The 20302-nt window shown below is 40.5% G+C and overlaps 2 protein-coding genes across 3 annotated transcripts in view; one reads left to right on the top strand and one right to left on the bottom strand.

Moving 5' to 3' along the window:
• The window catches only part of acaca (acetyl-CoA carboxylase alpha), a 31469-nt gene extending 26745 nt beyond the window's left edge, over positions 1 to 4724 (top strand). For both annotated transcript variants that reach the window (XM_070917758.1, XM_070917756.1), the window contains 4 exons: positions 324 to 478; positions 1173 to 1343; positions 2634 to 2770; positions 2914 to 4724. In XM_070917758.1, coding sequence (XP_070773859.1) covers positions 324 to 478; positions 1173 to 1343; positions 2634 to 2770; positions 2914 to 3040 — 590 coding nt within the window. In that variant the 3' untranslated portion in view covers positions 3041 to 4724. The remainder of the gene's footprint in view (positions 1 to 323; positions 479 to 1172; positions 1344 to 2633; positions 2771 to 2913) is intronic.
• Positions 4725 to 16378: 11654 nt separating this feature from the next.
• Positions 16379 to 19823, bottom strand: LOC139295580 (LIM/homeobox protein Lhx1-like). The gene is made up of 5 exons (XM_070917788.1): positions 19654 to 19823; positions 18680 to 18900; positions 18051 to 18325; positions 17016 to 17172; positions 16379 to 16755 (listed from the first exon to the last, which is right to left on the bottom strand). Exons 1-5 carry the CDS (start codon positions 19821 to 19823, stop codon positions 16379 to 16381), a joined length of 1200 nt encoding a protein of 399 aa, XP_070773889.1.
• Positions 19824 to 20302: the final 479 nt, after the last annotated feature.

Raw genomic sequence — 20302 nt, 5'->3', positions numbered from 1 at the left:
TCTTTGGTGACAGCGGCCAAGGGTTTGGGGGAGCGCTAAAACAGAATGCTGTTAGTGGCAGTTAATTCACAGCTGCATGCTCATGTAGAACCTGATTTGATAGTAATGGGACTATAAGGGAAGTCCAACTATAGGACGACAATGTGAGAATGGAATTTTTGTCTTTCACACCAAACTCAGTCCATGGTACAATTTATTTCCTGGATCTATTGACATAAATTGCAATTTCTTATCCATATACCCGGCTTGTAAACCTGCCTGCATGTGGCAGCCGTTTTTTGGCAAATTACTTGACAGAATTGTTTTATGGTCAACTCCAACAGGAACCCCAGAGCTGAGTCCCCCGGATCGTAAAGAGCTGGAGACCAAGCTGAAGGAGCGTGAGGAGTTTCTCCTGCCCATCTACCACCAGGTAGCTGTGCAGTTTGCAGACCTCCACGACACCCCGGGTCGCATGCAAGAGAAGGGCGTAATAACGGTGAGCCCTTTTTCATTGCTGTCTTGTGCGCACACATTGCTACAGTGGGAGTTTGCAGTATGTGAATAAACTGAAAAGCCCACAGGGGCGTATCAGTCTAGCTGCTGATGTTTGGTCTCACCAGGCTGTGAGACTCGTTCTCATAATTATCTTCTGATGACCCTGGTCAATCACCTTAGAAACCGCAGTGCAGCCTCAGGCAGGCCTTATCTCATTCTGCGCCTTCCCAGTCCCATCTTTCACATACAAACATACACACACTCACCTTGCTCACATGACCAGGAGGGGTCTTTCACAGATGGATGGCAGTCAGGGTAATTTTTTCACACAATATGGACAGGAAGGACTCACTAACTGTACAGCTCTGCATGTTCAACTCAAGTACATCAGCAGGAAAATCTGTGATAGTGGGTTCTAAAATGACAGATCTTCAGAAAATAAACAGCTATTTCTCATGTATCACACAGAACCTTTTTACCAGCTTGTCTGATCTCCTTAATGAGTTCCACCTCAGTGTGACATCCCGTGAATGTGTTGAGACCAGCAGAAAATGATTCATATTCCCCTTTAAATTCACAAAGAATGGAATACACTTACTTATATGTTGACATTTAACAATGTGTAAAACTTAGGCTACAGTATCCTCTAATAACAGTAGCTGCATTTGCATTATTATTTCTTTTGCCTCTGTCAGGATATCCTTGAATGGCAAACATCCCGTCAGTTCTTTTACTGGCGTCTGCGGCGTCTGCTGCTGGAGGAGACGGTGAAGAGGAAGATCCAAGCGGCCAACAGCGAGCTGACAGACGGCCAGGTCCAGGCAATGCTGCGCCGCTGGTTCGTGGAGGCGGAGGGGGCTGTCAAGGTAAAACCCACCGCATACTTACAGACTCTGTTCTATAGTCTCTCAATATTCAGTCAATTTGTTTAGGTTAATTGTAAGGAATATAATTTATTCAGCTTTCACAGATTTCAGATATTTTACTGCTTCACCTCATGTCAGTTAGGGAACTTTTGTGACTCTATGACAAACAAAAGTTAGCTAGTACAGCTTCATTTGAGTAGGCACTTCTTGAGAGTATCTGTAGTATTTACCTTTTCATCATTCCCTAGATACACCGCCTCACAACCAGAGAGAAATTTGGAAAATTCCTTTTTTTTCTGTGATAAAGCATGAGCAGCACATGTGCGCAGATGTATGCTCATTTATTTTTAGTATCTACTCATATTCAAAGTCATCATAGCCAGTCTTCTGTGATGAATGACTGAGAGAGTCTTTGACAGACTGTCGCCTGCATTAAATTGCTAATTCTGAACTAATGTCTGAGGTCGTTCTTTTCAGTGTAGATTCCCAAATAAACACCTTTTTAGCCCCTGGGAATGATTACAGAGGTTGTGTCTTTTTATCCTGAAACCCCTATTCCTTCTCCACAAGGTGCACCAGATAAAGAAGTAGTAAGCATTCCTATTAAATCATCGTGATTAAAAATACAGATGGACTGATATCTGGTGGATAATGAAAATAAACATCCCTTAGAGATACATAAATGCTGTTCCTCAGGCTCAGAGGACTAGCCGCAGGGGTGACAGGAGCTGGCCCAGTGTATGAGATCTCCTAAGAAGTGGCCTTCTTGTTAGCTAATATATTATCCCAATCAGGACTGGCTGTCTTAAGCCACAATTAATCACAGCCCTGGCACGTGCAGATAGGAGAGCAACACGCTGTTTCTTAATTAAAAGCAAACAGATTAAAAATGATTAATAAGGGCATTAAATGTTCTTGTGGACCTCAAGCAGGACTGTTCATAAAAAAGGCAAGAGCCCATTAAACCCCTCAGCCCCCAAATCTTTGCTAAGCCCTCCAGCCTAGCTTTGTTTGGGATCAGAGATTCCAGCACTCATGAATACTAATTTTCCTGTCAGGTCCAGTCAACACGACATAAGGGCCCCCACTTTGTGCATGTCCATCTCTTTTGTTGATTTTGATGTTTATTTATTGCTTCATGATCTTTTATCCGTTCAGGTATGTTTCGTACATTTTTTTTAAATTCCCAATTACATTTGTTCACACTCTGATTTCTATGCTTTATTTATCCATAAATACTTTGACTCTTGCTCAAAATCTTCTCTCCTTTTGACACCCCTCATTATGCAGGCCTATCTGTGGGATAACAATGAAGAGGTGGTGGGATGGCTGGAGAGGCAACTAGCCGAAGAGGAGGGCGCAAGGTCTGTCATCGACGAGAACATCAAGTACATCCGTCGAGATCACATCCTCAAGCAGATACGCAGGTGAGGATTCTAAACAATACAGGTTCAGTGTGGTGAAGAGTTATACAGTGCACTCATCATTACCCCCATCTGCCTCACCAACAAACATGTGAAATCCAGCTTTCCTTGCAGGATTCTGATGTTGTTTTCTCCTTTATTTCCAGCCTTGTTCAAGCCAATCCAGAGGTTGCCATGGATTCTATTGTGCACATGACCCAGCACATCTCACCCACACAGAGGACCGAGGTGGTCCGTATCCTGTCCACTATGGAGACGTCGGCCTCCTCCTAGTGAGGAGCCCGGCCTCTCCTCCCTGCCTGGCCGAGGCACAGCTCAGGCTACAACCACAGTCAAAAGGAGCCTGGCTCAGACACACCGGCTCCTGCTCCTGCCTGAGACCTGGGCTGGAAACTGAGGCTGGAGGAGCCAACGCGAGGGTCTTTGGCAGCTGCCAGGTTACTGATGAATCGTTGGCGATGATTCTCACTAAGCAAGAGTTCAGATGACTGACATCAATTATAACATTTTTGTCTTACATGTGTATGCTAGTGTTTAGATAAATCCATGTATTTTGTATTCAGGTTTAATTGGAAAAATTACTTAATACGACTTAATATCTTGAGACTAATATGTAATAATATGTTTGAAGTTTACACAGTTGGCCCAAGTGGATGTTTATGCTTCCATGATAATCAGTGGCCTCCAATCTTGTGAACTGGAGTGTGCACAACAATACATTTAGAATGCTGTTGTCATATTAAAATGCACCTTGGTTTGTGACATATGCTTGTTAAGATTTGCAAGTGTTTTGATGACCAACTCCACAATGACAACACATTGCTGGGGGCATTGGTGAGAAAGGGGGTTTTACACTCCTAAGTAGGGAGCACTTAGTTACTGAACAAAGACGGGGAACACTATAACAGATTTGGACAGGAGAGCCCAGCAGGGAGCAGGGACAAGGTCCCTTTTAGACCCCGACTGTTTCACAGTTACCCTGCAGTGAGCAATGGGCAGCCCGCCTCACAACAAAACCACAGCTGTCCCTTCTGTTCTCGCTCACACAGTACACACATGCTGCTTTAGATGCACTTTACTGCTTACTGTTCCCTCACACTGCACCCAGAACCAAACCTGCACAGTTTTATCTGTCGCATCTAGCACACAAACATACGCACACGTGCACACACAAAGTGATACAAGCGGAAATACACACTGAGATGATAACAGTTGAAATGAGAATTGATAATGGTACTACACACAGAGTGGATAATAGCGTATTTGTTTAGAAAGATAGTGTTTTCTCCTTTAGGTTGTTTTTTTCTTCTTTTTTTTTGACTATTTGACTTTAACTATTGTGTTTGCTCCTAAAACCAATCATTGAAAGTTGAGGGGGGTTTTTTTTATTTGTTTTTTAACTAAAGAAATATTTTTGAATACACAACCATTAGATAAATCATTAAATATCTGTTTGTGAAAGAACAAAGGCTACTGTTCACTGGACTTATGTTACATGTCAGATATGGTGTCTAATTTTAACTGTAATCCACATTAACTGTTCTATTTAATGTTTGTACTTTATGTATATGAAATGTTACTTATTTTTCTTTCAAAACAATGTTAGAACCGCATATTACTTCAACGCTTGAGTTTGTTACCAATAGACAGGCAAATTGTAACAACTGTATTATACAAGGATATTTTTTCTTAAAGAATAGAGTACATAACAGGAAAACAGCACCATAATTGTTGAATTCGGTCCTATAGATCATTGTGTCATATGCTCTGCTGAAAATGCAACGTTAGCAATGTGAAATGGCTTCATGGTCAGTGCTGTGCCTTTTATGTGCCTCCGTTGACATGTGGTCCAGTTGCTTTATAAGTAACTGGTTGTTTCCTTCACAAGGATGGAGAAGAATTCACAGTGATGAGCTCTAAAAGTGTCTGCGAATTTAATAAAGCTTACCCAAACTTAGTTTGAAGTGTGTTTGTTCAAAAACTTTAGCATCTCTATTTTTGTTACACTCACAAAGTAAGAGGGTGGTTTTAACAAATCTCAAGTTTCCCAAAAATTAGCAGTAATTTAATTTGTCAATTATTTTTATATATTGATGATCCTCGGGACAGATAATCACATCACTGGAAGCCTCATTAATTTCAGCAGTCAGAACAAAGTCTATTACTCTGGAGAGACATTTTCTGATTACTAGAAAATGATAGTCTTCCCATTCCTCAATCCACAGATGATTAAAGTGGCATTTTTCTCCCTGGCTTTTAAACTTCAACAGTATTAAGGAGGATGAAGCAGATCAAACAAATATTGAGGGATCCATCTCATCCTTTTTTTTTTGTCTCATTCTTTCATATCATTCCCTTGGCTCTTGCTCTTTTACCATCCTACCAACAAATATGTAAGACAAATTGAGTTGCATGCACCCAATACCCACCACAATTATAGGAGGCCCAATAAGAAAATGAGTCATTTGGCAGTATAATTGGAAATGTGCCTTGCTTGGTCTCTCCGGTCTCCCAGAGGGTTTTGCTCATTTGTGGTGCCATGCTAGGCTGGCTAATTCTTCTTTTAATCACTGACAAACTGCAGAATCAGGTTCCTCCTCAACAACTGGAGTGGAGGGAACAGGAGTGCTTGGTGAAAGTTGCAGGAAACTGCTTAATGTTGCCCCCTTCTCTATTTACAGTGTGGATCAGAAGTGTTGGTTTTTAATAAAATACGTTTAGTTGCATCAACAGTCTTGAACGGCTTTGTTTACCTTTTGTTGATCAAAAGAAATGCCTATTTTTAAGGTTACAATAAAAGAAACTAAGCTGATCTTTGCAAATTTTAGATTTTCTTTTGCCGACTGCCAAACCCTGGCAACTGCTGATTCCAGGCAGAACTGTGACAAAAATGGAGGAGGGAGAGGCAAGAAATATTAATGGAAAAAAGGAGAAAATCAGTGTCTGTGATGAGATTGAAATGGAGGCATTAAGATAGCACAGAGGGGAGACTCAATCATGCATCTGAGGCAACCATAATTCCACATTCACGCGTCTCAATGACTTGACAGCACTTGAGAGACAATGCCTGTGACCCAGTTGCAGGATTCCAATTAGCAGGGTGTATGCAACAGTTGAGATGAAAAGAGAACAGGGTCTTTACAGAGCCCCAGGGCTGTCTGATTACTGCCTGAAACAAGAGTCTTTTGCCTGTGACAAAGAGTAGACCGACACAGAGGGAGTGCCAAGCCCCAGCTGTTCTGGTTCTCTCCAGGCAGAGGATTCTGAAGAGCTCATCTCATCTCCGCCTGCCTGCCTTTTTACATTTCAGCCATACAGGAAAGTGTATAGCAGGCCAGTCACATCGAGACACTTCTCATCGTGTGTCTTATGAGTTGAGTAACTGTTGGTAGATTTTTGCTGCCAGTCTGGGATAGAAACAGATGACCTCTGGGTCATAAGCCTCAAGGCAACCTCATGTGCAGAATGCCTGTTGTTTTACATGAGCATATTTGTGGGCCTATAGTTGCCTCCAAAATATTTTCAATCTCCAAAATGAAGCGGAATTGATAGATTATACAGTCCCAAGTAAAAACTTATACATTTTGATACCTAAAGTATATTAATAGCATGTAAAGTGTGAGTTTGATGGAGTATATTTTTCCCAATATATCAGTATGAGTAAAGTATCAGCAAAGTAATCTGTATGATTTCAATGTATTTTTAGCAAACTACTAGTTAGTATATTAACATAGGAATATAATTCAAGTCGTACACTTTTATATACGGTTCAGTGTGGTTCAAAAAGTGTGCTGAAGTGCATTTTACACAAGTCATAATGCCTGTACTTATATACAGCTACACAGTACAATCTTTATTAGGATATTATGTGTAGTTTTACCAAATACAAATAGAGAATATCATTATATTTGCTTTCAACTTAAGATATATTTTAGTATATTGATTGTTTTATTTTGCTAAGCAGAAGTATAGAAGTAGTCAAAAATTACACCCCCAAAAAAATATAGTTTACAGAACTTGATCTGGTCAGTGAAAAACACTTGATTTTCAACCAAACTGGTCACATAAATCCACATATCCTGTGCATTACTAGCACCTTACTTGGTGAAGTTGTTAAAGCAGTCCATTTCCATTAAATTTAGTACCCAGAACAATGCTGCCATACAGTTTGATCTAACAGCACGAGTCCCTTCTGGGTTGAAGCTGAACCTCTACTGGGAAGTAAAACCCTGTTGTCACACTATTGGCTTTGTTTGCATTTAGTTTTAATGATGGTGGTGCTTCTGTGTGAGATTCCCCCATGCATTTCAAGGCTTTCATGATTTATAATGTTTGATAGACTTAAATAATGAAGGGCAAACCGAATTTCTGAAAAGCAATTTCCATCTATAGATCAAAAATGAAAATAAATGATGTATCGTACCTTTAATGCAGGGAGGCCAGCCTGCAGAGCTGCAGTCAGGCCGTGAATCTCTCCAGGGGCAGGAAGGCAGCCTGTCAGACAGCTGCATGAGAGGCTTAATCTTCAATCTGCGTTTGAAACGTGCCACAAGGGTCAAAGATTACAACACCCTGTGATCATCACCACATAATGCATACATTCTCATTCTGTCAGAGCTTGGTAAACATTGGCTGACTAACTGAACACCAGCGAGAAAGAGAGGAGGGCTAATTCACGAGCAGACAAACCTGCTGCAGACAGAAGAGGAAGAAGGCATAAGAACAAGAAAGAGGGGTTGAAGTTAAGAGTTTTGAAATGTTTTAATCTTCACTAAAAAATACAGTTTTTATTTTAACAATAAATAGATCCACCAGCAAAACTCCCTCATCAAATATCTGTTTTTCATCTTTCAGAGGAAATCAATATCATGCTGAAGCTGATTACACATTAATTAGGTGGCTATTTGTCCTAATACTGCTTCTCATGCACTTGACTGTAGTTTTGTCAATGATATTACTGTAACATAAGAGAAACATAGCCAATATGAACAATAATAAGCAAAAAGCTCCCTATAGCTGAGCATTTGCAGACCAGGTGAAGTTGCTCCCTGCACCAAGCAGCCACCCCTTCCTCCCTCCGTCCCGACATTAACATTCATGGAGCCACTGAAGTGTGGCGAGCCGCGTACATCGAGCCAATGACGAGATGCAGGCATGAGGGGGGAGAGGGAGGATGGAGCCCCCCCCCCCACTTTCCCGATTAGGGCTGGTGGAAAAAGGGGAGGGGGGATGTGTGGTGGTGGTGAAGGTTGCCCAGTATGGTATTGTGGGAAAGGTCAGCAACCAAGGTGCTACGTCTTTGGCCATATATCACAATTATTAGCAGGTAGGTCATTGACTGGTGTGGAAATTATAGGAGCAGTGACAGGTCCACATGGCATGCTGGAAGAGTGGGCAAGGCCGGGCCAGCAAGAAGTCACTGCCGACTGTTAACTGTATCTCAGTAAAAGTATGGCCTTCAGCCATGCTGGTGGCGCACTTGGCTCTGGGGATCAGCATCAGCCGTGCTTACTGCTTATTAACAAATGGTAGCATGCTAACATGCTAAACTAAGATTGTGAGCATGGTAAACATTATACCTTCTAAACATCAACATGTCATATGAGGATGTTAGCATGCTGATGTTAGCATTTAGCTCAAAGCACCGCTGTGCCTAAGAACAGCCTCACAGAGCCACGAGCATGGCTGTAGACTCTTATAGTCTTGTTTAAGTAAGCGTTCTTTGATTTTGCATTTTCTGTTTGAAATGTGTTTAACTCATTAACTCATCTGTACAGTCAATGGAAGGGTATTAAGATGTATGAATATTTTTCTTTTCTTCCTGCTTTATGAAGGCTAGACATTTCTACTTGTAGTTTACTTGACATACATGTAATATGTGGTACTTCTGTGGATCATATTCGTGTTCCAATGACTTCAGCATCACTCCCTCCTATGAACGCAGGGATGTTGAACTCTGCAGTGACTGTTGCTAGTTTGGGTTTTTAAAAAAGCAACTAAACCTGTTAAAAGTCTACTTCAAAATGCAAACGGTACATGCACTTAAAGGGAGTGGTGGGCATGCATGTACCATTATGGTGCAAAGGTTTACGCCTTTTGTCACATGTCAAGAAAAAAACCCGATTGACAGATGGATTCAAGAGAAGATTTTGTACACTAAAGAGCATGCAGTCTGCTACATACATACATGCACAGTATACTCATTACGAATTAGAGTATGCACAGAGCTGCTGACTAAAAGAGTTTATCCGAATGCAAACATCAGTCCAGCAGTGGCCCATTTTGAGAGGTGCACCACATTAAAATGCATGCATTACAGGCATATCACTGGAGCGTGGAAAGCCAACTCCCTATGGAAATGTTGGTTTACTGCTTCTCATAGGGCCCGTGGAAAGGGTTTATTTGTGACCAGTGTCCTCTGGCTCTGAAGGACAAAGGCAGCCAACCAGGGAAATCATTGTGCTTGACAACATAGCATACAGTAGTGTCATCTGACAGCGCTGGTTTCCAGCATTTTAATCAGACTTGATAAAGATGTTGATGAATTCTCAAGAAGCTGTCCCACGTCCATAAGGGTGGGGGAGCAAGTGAGACTGGAAATAAAGTGACAATTTGAATGGGAGATAGCGAAGTATTGCTGAGCATGGTCGCACTCTCGTACTGCTGCAAAACCTGCTTCTTCTTTTTAATGTATTTACTGCATTTCAGGTGCGTGTGCTTCTTGAATGGTTAGATTCAGTTAAGCCACTGGAGCAAATGTGTTTCCTGTACTCAGTGCTGCTTACAACTAAAACAAACTGAAGAAGACCACTTCCACCTGCTGTACTTGATCAAACAATGCATCAATATTAGGTTATGTATTTATCCTGGTGACTCAGAGAAAAAGATCGTTGGAGTACAAAGTCAAGGAGATGTGGACTTGGCAGACATACTATAGCTGATGAGCCCCTACTCCACCCTGGCCGTCCACCCCATTACACACACATATGCACACATACATTTTGCAGAGCAGAGCGTTTTCACACTTGAATGTTACGCGCTTGATTACAAATGAGAGAAGCAGCAACCTTCTGTGTCACGTCTTTGTCTCTGTGTTCCTATAGACTACAATTACAGCACAAAGTGATGTGAGGGAATTCGACATGGAAAATATGTAGAATTGTGTAAAACCAATAGGGGACCAAATACCTCTTTGTGCCTCCACATAGCATGAGGAGGTATTTGCATGTTGTTTTTGGATGCTCTTTGATGGTTGTTGATGCACTTTGAGACAACATCATTTTCCAAAAGCAAGATCATAAATAGTTGATTTCACAGATTGGTAGTGATAAACGTGTTATAATTATCTTATCAGGTTATCATGGGCAAAATTGGCAGCTCTTTGTCAATTTACATTATGGGTGTGGAACATTTCTGTCTGAAATTATCAACATTTTATAGGCATGGGGAAACTATGTCAATAATACACAGAAGAACTGAGAATATGTCACATTTAAAAGCACTATATTGTCATCATACTCTCTAAAAATTGTGAAAGACTGATTAAAATCTTAACAAGCATATCTGCCTTGGCTTTTGTGAGTGAATGGCTTGTCAATATCTATAACATGCTGAAATCTTCTCAGCACTTGGCCTTACTGATTAAACGCTGCGGAAAAAAAAAAGAAAGTAGGTGGGGAACACTCACGATTCTGTCCTCTTCAACTTTAATCAAAAGTACACTGACGTGCTGCAGCCCCCTCCCTCTCTTTCATAATAATGGGCCGCTAAAAATTCAGGAGGCAGGCTCCACATCAATCACTCGCCAGATTTGAGTCCAATGCAATAAATATGTAAATGAGGAGAAGCCAATGTCTTGTAGCTTTGAGATCAGCGCAAGGAGGGAAAAAAAGGGAAGAACTGTATTAATTGCCCATGGCCAGAGGAATCCTATTACTGTGGGCATTGATTATAAAATTGTATGTGTGAATGATTTTCATGCAGAAAGTGGACTACCAAGCCTAGAGCAAAAAAGAAGAAGAAAGAGTCAAATTAGCGAATTGGGCCAGATTGTGCAAGTGACTAAAAAGGAAACAGCAACGACAAAAAGGCCAAATCTAAGTTCAAATAAGATTTAGATTAGAAAATTAAAAGGATTTCTATCTCAAATTACAATAAAGTGTTATCCACTCATAATATTTGTCCAATTGTAATGTTTAACTGTATTTACTTATATTCAAGATGTGCTTTTCTCAGGTTTTGGATCTTCCTTTTCTCAGTCTTTAGGTGTTCAAGTTCATAAGCCGACCTAGGAGAATGGATATAATTCTTTTTTTATTCAATTGCAAAGTCCATTAGTGTGGCGCCCTAATGGACTCTCTTCTGTAAGATAGTTGACATTTTTCCACGCTACATCATGATGGGGGAGCGACAAAAAGGTCATAAAAGATTTCACACAAAGAGGCTTTATGTGATAATGCTCACTGTTCCAAACCAATTGAGCAGAAATGACATTTAAACCTGACAACAGACTGCAAGCATAAAAGATTTGTTTTTTTCCTTTTGGTAATGATCCAACAAAATGAGCTGACCCTGCATAAGTGAAGAATAATAAAGAGACTAACTGCAGGCATCTAACCAAGTGACTGTCAGCCAGCTCAAGTGTCAGACTCATACTAGCGGTCGAAGTGTCCATCTGGCCAGTGGAGGTAGTCAGCTGATTAGCACTCAGCTGGCTGAATATTGTCTTTTCACGTCTGGATGATCAGTCACTTGTTTGACAAAATATCTCAGATTCGGGTGTATAATACAAACTACGTTCATAGTTTTGGAAGAAAATTGTTCTGCAGTAAACCAAAGCTATGTACAAATCTCTCCTGAGAGGACAAATAACTGTTACTGCGCTTGGTTTATCCAACAGTCACCATAATCACTGTCAGCTAGATTTAAATTGATTTGCTGGCCTCGTGTTTGACTTGCAAATCTCTCTCTTAATCATGGCATTTTGTTCAGATAAACAGGGATTAATTTGATTAACAGCATAACATTATCTCCAAACATTTAAACATTGTGGCTTTAGATGTGGGCTTTAATTAACAGAATATGACACAGTTTAAAATGTTGATATGTTTTTGTATTCATATAAATATTTCATTCTAAATGATTTTTTTGAACAAATTTGAAATAGTATAGCTATACTTGTTTATCTTTGACATGCATCAACGTTATTGAAATAATATACTTATTTATATATACTATTGCAAGTAATATATTTATTCTCAGACTCCTTTGACTGTTACTATCCTCCTATCACATTTGATGTCATTTTCTCTTTCCCATGCACCTTTAACTTTATTATGTGGAAGTAAGTGGCAGCTAAGAATTATCATTTGTGAAAATAAATCCACACTGACCAACAGCTGGCAACAGAAAACACCCAATATATATATATATAGAATTAAAATTAAATGCATTTCATCCAATTACCATCAAAATAGTTTGGGATCAAAAACACTGTTGTGAGTGCCTCCACATGCTGGGTTTGTTCTAACCACCAGGGCCCAGCTGCTGGTTGATTTAACATTTGTTACTCTAGGATTTTATCTAGCTAGCTTGTCTGTTTACAATAAGTTAAGCTTGATCACTAAAGCCAAACAGCCTCAACCAGAGTCAAATTCCTTGTATGTGTTCAAGTTGCGGCTGTTCTTCATATATACTTACCTGTAGTGAGTAGTGTATGTTGATTTATGATGACTGAATTTCTTCAGAGATTTGGTAAATACACATCTCAAGTTTTCAATGTTAAGAACAACTCAAAATGCTCCACAATATAATGTACTGCCCAAGGCTCTACATAGATATGACTCCAAAACATAATTCCACTCTGTGAGAACTTGAGGTGGCTAAGTTCAACAACTATACTCTGGGAAGTGAAACCGAATGAAAGTCATTCTTTTTCCACTTTTACTTGTTACTGCATTATCTACATCTATATAATTCAATTCCACTGATTCCCACAGTTCCTGCAGGATGAGCATCAAAACTGACAATAACATTTGCAAATATGTCTTAAAATCTAACAGCTATGGCTTGCATGTCTTTGACATGGGCTTTCAACACCCCATGGGAGTTGTAGTCGTTTAATAAAACAGTTATTGTTACATATATAGCTTATATGTTTCGGAGTAAAATAACAAGGAGCAGGCAGTAGATACCAATATAGGTTAGAAAGTAAACACAAATAACCATTGTTGTACAAAGAATTCCTTCAGTACCATGAACATAGGCACTGCAGTTTATTTTGAGTTGATGCTGCCTGATACTCACTAGCAAACCTAATCTGCGGCAGGAAAAGATTTTCGTAAAGATGAAGTATTCAATAGGAACAAATGAGCTTGGAGCTGAGAGCCACAGATAGTTGGGAAGTTGGAAAGTATTGAGAGACTAACTCATTGGTTTTGGTATTTTCATGCTATTTGTTGACAATAACAGAAGTGTCACCAGCGTTCATCAAACATTTCACCTCTTATGTGTGTCTGGTGTACATTCAGTGTGTGCTAAGGCTTAGAGGTGTGCTTTGTGGTATGATGGCTTCATTGATAGGTATCAGCTCCACCCATGCTTGACCAACTGAGAAGATGTAAAATCCAAACTGAATCTTGAAACATCCCTTTAGAAATCTATAGTACGAATTACAAATCCACATCCATGTTTTCATGCAGTTTATGGTTCGTGACCCTCCTTGTCTCTCCTGCCCCTCCCCCAAACAGCCAGCTCCACCGCTCCTTCAGCCTCCTGCTTCACTGCTCAGTGGCTCTATATTCAGCGCTCCCGGTGTCCGGCAGTCTTTTGTGCTGCTCTCACCTTTCCCTTACTCTGAAATATTCACTCAGTCACCTGCCTCTTCTTCACCACTAACACAGATGCCTCAAGTATGACTTAACATTTCAGACGAGCTTATTATTTGCACATCCAAACGTGTCCCTGCAGCCGTGCTTCCCAAATTAGTCAGAAAATGCCCAGCAAATGGACAATTACCAAAATAGATTGAGAAATATGAAGTAAACACATAGATGCCCACAGACACACACCCATACAGTGTATTATATGCATTGATAACTTTCTAATTAAACAGTTGCTCTCTGCAACGTCTCCTGTGCTAATAGACTGAGTTTGTTTCTGTTTGTTCTTAGTGTTTGAAGAACATTACTGTGAACTCATTTGGATAAGAGGAAAACAAGTGAATACACTTTAAGCCGTGACCGCCAGGTACAAATGGCAATTGCGTCTGAACTTGTGCGGTGTTGTGCGTTCTTCCCTCACAGTGCTGAGCGGACATCAGCGACTTCACAAACTCAACAGCTCACTAACATTCGCAAAGTGATCGGAAAAAAGAATGCTGACCAATTGCTGTTATCGATTGTTGGCTAGATGTTTTGTCTGGATTAGCCAACACTGTCAGTAACACCACAATGAGCAGCTCTAGTTTTGTTGACTGTGCTGCGGCACACTGATAGCTAGCTCTTTTCAAAGAGAACCTGCAAACCTCCGCACACAATGTCATTTAAAAGCCCTAAATCTCCTTGTCAAGACATTTGCAATATTAGAGGTCTGGATGAAGGGCTATCATTTAGCAATCTGTGACAATAGAAAACACTCAATGTAAGCAATTAAGCAAAAAAAAGTTGTAATTGTGTAGGTCAGTTTTGTTTAGCAGCTCATAAGACCTGAAGGGTTTAACAAAGTCTACTCAGAAATAGCATCAAAATATTTTTTCAAATGATTCTGCGGTATGAAATTCTCTTTATATTCTATGAGACAAGCGGTCTAAATCCAACAAGATCAAGTTGTCATTACAGTGATTTGTAGTCAAAGCTCCACCATGCCGCTGCAGAGTGTGTCTCTCGAACAGTGCCTTTTCCCATTCAAAGTGCCCCGGACACACAAATACAGGGCATGTTGGCAAATGTAAGAAAAATGAGCTCCTGAGACATTCAATACAGTAAATTAAGGATAATTAAGGGTTGCAATCAATATAAGACAGTTTGGTAATTAACTTAAGTGTGATTTCAAGTAAGTATAATCATAGGCTATATATGTATTTATTTAGATAACTAAGTAAACCCATTTGAAAATACTGCGACGGGTTTCATCAGATGCAAGAGGAGGATGGTGTACTGTATGAGGGTTTCTTACAACGATAGTGTACTGGTCTGGAAATAGATATTCCCCTAATGTAATCATTTAGGTCTGTTTAAAAGATTGTGTCAAAGGATTAAGTGTGCCTCAACAAACCCCTGTTCATTATACTTTTTACAAAATCAAGAATCACTCATACTTGAAAGAACAAGTAGTGTATTTTTTTTTGCCCAAAGTGATAAACAAATAACAATGGTCAATATGTGTTTTATTATACAGTGAATGGTCGTAAACATTGGTCTCATAAACTTAATTGGAACAATCAAGTATATCTCATGAAAAAAAAAAAACATTGCTGCTTCTGGCAGTGTATGAGATCATCATGATCGTGTAAATAATTATAAAGACACTTTGATCCATAAAGACAGAGCCAGCTTGTGTCTCTGCTGTTGGGCTAACTGAGCTGCAAATGACTGTTTTTACTACAAACATCCTCAGATAATTAGAATTAGAAGAGGGAAATGCTGCATCTCACAACTAAAGGTGCAGGAATTTGCTGTGCATTCATTTGGCGACAGTTTATTAGTATTTTCTGTTTTTTTAATGAGGACATAATACAAACTAGCACAGTGAGTGACCACATGAATACAGCTACAAAAGTTTGGTTTGTTTGCATTAAATGGTCCATCTGAATCAAGAGGTTTTACACAATGTTGGTATTCAAACCCCTGAATACTGGAGCTTTAAGTAAACAGTTGACTGTTCTGAACAGTCGTTCATCACTCTATATATACGGGTGGACTCATGTGATGTTAAAGTCAAATCATTTTCTGTTACATATAAAATTTATAAAGATATCCTTTTGAAGGCAAACATGTGTTGGCAATAAAATAATTAAAAAAGGAAATGCCTGTCAAATAAATAAAAAGAAACAAAAACAATGTTTCCACTGTCCTGAGAGAGGTTTTTGGTCAAATGTATGGAACATAACAATCATAATCTGTTATTAAATGATAAAATCTTGTGTTACACATGGTGGATGGAGGGTGCTGTTTGTCAGTATGTATAAAACACTGAAAGGCGATAAAAAAAAATGCTATCATGCACCTTCACGTTAACATTTTAGCAACAGTTGTGTCAAATATGTGGCAGAAAAGGTTTTGTCAACGCTAAAAAAACACTTTCTGCGGCATATAAATGTCTTTGTTTATTGCTTGATCAATGAGGCCCAGCACTGTGAACGTGTTAATGAGTCAAAATTCACATGGATTATTTAAAACAATCTATTGATTGGCTAGTCAATAAACAATTATACCAACATACAAATATAGAGATTTATAAATAGTTAAATAGAGCTTAATGGAAATGCAAGCAAGCAAATAAATAAATAAATAAATAAATAGATAAATAAATGTACATTTAAAAAAACAACAATAAAATGCATTGATTTGCCTTCAAAATCCAAGAGTGCCTTGCAGTTCGGTGTCGGCTCGATCACCAAACAGTGCCTTCGCTCATCTCTGAGGAGGGCTGTGACAGCTGGTTGGTGTATCCGTTGTCACTGAGAGACACAGTGGTGAAGGGTGTGCCAGGGCCACACATCTCACTGGAGATGCTGTGCATGGAGCCCGGCATGTTGGGCTCTGGACTGGGTGAGTCCGCAGGATGATGAGATACTGTGTCAGAGAAACACTGCAGCTCCCCAGGACAGTGGTGCCCTGGGTGGTGGTGGTCTATGACTCCTAATGGGGTGCCAGCGGGGATGGAGGAGGGCACAAAGCCCAAGTCTGCTGGAGTCTGAGCCAGGGACGATGGTGGGCCTTGGAAGTATTCATAATTCCCTCCTGAGCCATAGTATTCGCCAGGATAATCTGCATTCATATGAACATCTGGATTAGTGCACAGAATATATCAGAATTTAAAGAAAAAAATGAACAGTTTTGTTTGTGAATTGTTTTTGTTCTTATTTTACCACAAATCAACAGAAACAGACTCAATACAAGATGAATAGCATTAATAACAGTAAACACATCAACCTGTTTAACTGACATTCTAATAAACTCCTTCATCAAAAGACTAACAACTTCGAGACCAAGACAATGATCAATCCCACACCCAAACCATAGCCCACCTCCATAATAAGAGAAGTGTCCGAGCTCTTCTGGTTCCAGTCTCTCTCCCAGCGCTCTCATCCTCCTCTGGCCGCGGAAAAACACGTGTCTCCGGCCGCCCAGAGAGCTCAGCTGCTTCATGCGCCTCTCTTTGGACCTCCGATTTTGGAACCAAACCTTTGGGACGAAAATAAATAACAAAACCACAAAGAAATAAGCAAATTTGACAAAATGAGCAGCATGGAGGACACAAGCAGGGAAGCAGAGCAGACACACCACAAGGGAAGACGTTTTCCACGCCTGCTTATGCCTCGCAGGGCCATGGAGGTATATCACAGCAACATTTCTGAGTTCCCCGTAGGATGAAAATGGAATATTTCGATAACTTAAAGATCGAAATTAGAAAGATTTTACACTATATGTTCCTCAAAATATGACATTGCACTTTTTTAAGTTCCTTGCGGCTGATGGTTGTGCTGCTCTTGTCGCTTAACTTAGACTATGGGCCTACGTGGACGCGTGCCACAAAAATGGAAATAGTCAAAAATATGTTTGGAATAAAGACTTTGTAATTGCGTAAAAAGCAAATATTGGATACTGATGACTAGTTAGCCCACTGAAACACAATTCACTTTTAATGCATTTCGGAAACGACGCCTCAGTCAGGACATTTCATCAAGGGAGCTTTTTAAAAATGTCCATGGACATCAGCGCTAAGTGAGTCCTGCTTTTAAGGGTTTTAGGAGCGCAATGGGAGTGAAGATTATGGGAAAAAAAGGTTTGGAAACGTTATCTAGGAAAAAAAGGCATTAAGGGAAATTTTCCCAAAGGGTGTTTGCAAGACGTGGTTCCCCAAAACTCCAAAGAGCCCTCAGCCACATTTTGTGTACATAAAAGCTTTGGTAGTGAATGGCCTGCGCTCCTGACTTTATTCTCTGTGGTGTTACTGTGGAACCTGTTTGACAACTGCCAGATTTGGGCTGTCCGATAATGGATGTAAGTGGATCATACGGCGCAGTAGATCTTTTTTTCCCCTTTTAATTGTGTCCTGTTACCTGAATGACTCTCATGCTGAGGCCGGTCTCCCGTGACAGCTGCTCCCTGATGTGTCTGGTGGGTTTCGGCGTGGCCGCGAAAGCCGCTTTCAGGGTCTCCAGCTGCTTGGCTTTTATGGTGGTCCGAGGCCCGCGTCGCTTCCCGACGGCGCTCTGCTCGTCGTTCTCGTTGCTGCACGCGTCTTTATCGGACAAATGTCCCGTTTCGGAGTCCTTCCCGTCGTCCTGCGGGTCCTGGGAGTCTGGAGACAGACTTGGGTCGCTGCACGTCGTGACTGCCATGAGAATAAGATATGCTGTGTATTAGAACATGGTGCTTCATATTTACAGGATCTGAGAACTGCGCTCTTTTAAAAGTTATTAATATAGCAGTAAAAATATGTTATTATTATTCTGCATAGTCCCCTTTGATACATTACAAGAGCACTGTAAATACAATATTTGGACTAGGCCTATAATATATGAAATAATTTTGGAATTATTAGAACCGATGCTGCTAATAACATTAGGTCAATTTATATTAATAATAATAAAACCTACTTTTCCTTCTACGTATTAATAAATTGGTTTAGAAAATCTAAATCTCTTTTTTAACATGAAGCACAATACATGTCCAATGTCTGACATACCTGAGAGGAGGATTGTGTCTTTCCCGCTGTTGTTTTGATAGTCCTCTTTACAGACGAACTTGAATTCGTCCAGGATGTACAGTTCCTCCCCGGTGGACAGCTGCTTGTTGCACATCACGCAGGTGAAACAGTTCAGGTGAAACACTTTGCTCTTGGCTCTGCGGACAAGATCACTGGGTAGAATCCCCTGAGCGCAGCCGTCACACTTGGTCCCAAACCTCCTGTTTCAAGAGGGAGAGCAACAGTCAGGGGAAAGTTGAAAGTGACTATATAATAATGCTAATAAAAGACTTCTGTATAGACAAGTACAGCTGTGTTTACAACACTGGCTTCCATGGTACCATAGGCTAATGGTCCACAAAGAAGTCAGGAAGGGCTGTTTACTACTCAATTTGTCAAAATCAGGCTACTATATAGAAATAATGTCTAATAATATCTATAGCCTAACCTAAGTAAAATGTAATGACATAGAATGTGAAAAATAGAATGTAAAGTAGAGCTGTAATATAATCACATTGTGAGTCCATCATAGCATTCAGACGTGTCACAAGGGCTCTCCCTGTTTGTAATGTGGCTGCTGTGTTTTAATAGAGAGACAAAGGCATCTTCTGGCCTGTGACCAGCACGTTGTTCTTCCAACAAATTCATAAATAAACTTTTTCTTCCCACAATTTTCGTACTAAAAACAGCAACTGCAACATTTGAACGAATAGGCAGCAGCTCCCACAGTGTAAACAAAGCCGGTTTATTGACCCCCTGGCAGGACATGGTCCAGGAGTTTTAATATTAGGCCCCATCAGGTCAACATTGGTCAACATCCATATTTTGAGCATTCGCATTTTTCTCGTTTTCGGCACTGACCGTGGACCTTCAGATTCCACGTATTTGTTATCGGGTTAAAAAAACATTACATTCGACAACAGCTGTGTTTTCTCAGTTTTCTCTTCTAAACCACAAACGCGTTGGATGCTTACCTAAAGAAGTCATTCTTACAATACAGTTTCCCCTCTCGTGAAAAGCACTTCTCTGTCAAAGTGCATTTGCATTCGCAGCACTGGACACATTTGATGTGCCACGGTCTGTCCAAAACTTTGAGCAGGAACCTATCGAGGATAGGCTTCTCACAGCTGGAGCAGTTAAGCATGGTCTGGAGTTCTTCCCAGCCCAGTGTGTGGGATATGCTCTCTGTTTGTTTCTCTCTCCACAGTCCCAGTCACCCCGGCGATGACTTGCTTGGGTATGATCCAGGAAATCCAATGTATCCAAATAAATCAGAGTAATTACATCACCATCCGTGAGATTAAACGTAGCTCTTCCGTCCCACAGGACGACACTCCACATCTGGCCACCAGCTCCACGCGACAGGTTAACTGTTGGAAAAACAGCATTTCTGAAACAAAATGATAGACTGGAGATCACAGCGGGCCCCTGAAGATGATCCGAAGTGTGCGATTTTACGGGTAAGCACAGGAGGGGGAAAAAGCCAACCCAGTGTAGGCCTATCAAATCAACTCACTGCTGTGCGATATATCCCGAGTGGTGTCTAAAGTGGAGAAAAATAACGATGAAATGCTGTCAGCGCGCTCAGCCTTGTCATTTGTGTCCCATTTTTTCCCCGTGATG

Source organism: Enoplosus armatus, chromosome 13 (genome assembly GCF_043641665.1).
Source record: "Enoplosus armatus isolate fEnoArm2 chromosome 13, fEnoArm2.hap1, whole genome shotgun sequence".
In the NCBI taxonomy this organism is placed as follows: domain Eukaryota; kingdom Metazoa; phylum Chordata; class Actinopteri; order Centrarchiformes; family Enoplosidae; genus Enoplosus; species Enoplosus armatus.
This window is presented reverse-complemented; position numbering and strand designations above follow the sequence as displayed.

Excerpts from the sequence above, each read along its gene's own strand:
- LOC139295580 (XM_070917788.1), bottom strand. The coding sequence starts at position 19,823 with ATGCTTAACTGCTCCAGCTGTGAGAAGCCTATCCTCGATAGGTTCCTG. Across the intron at positions 18,326-18,679 it reads AGACACAATCCTCCTCTCAG|TCACGACGTGCAGCGACCCA; the intron begins GTATGTCAGACA and ends TTCTCATGGCAG. Across the intron at positions 16,756-17,015 it reads ACACTTCTCTTATTATGGAG|ATTATCCTGGCGAATACTAT; the intron begins GTGGGCTATGGT and ends ATATGAATGCAG.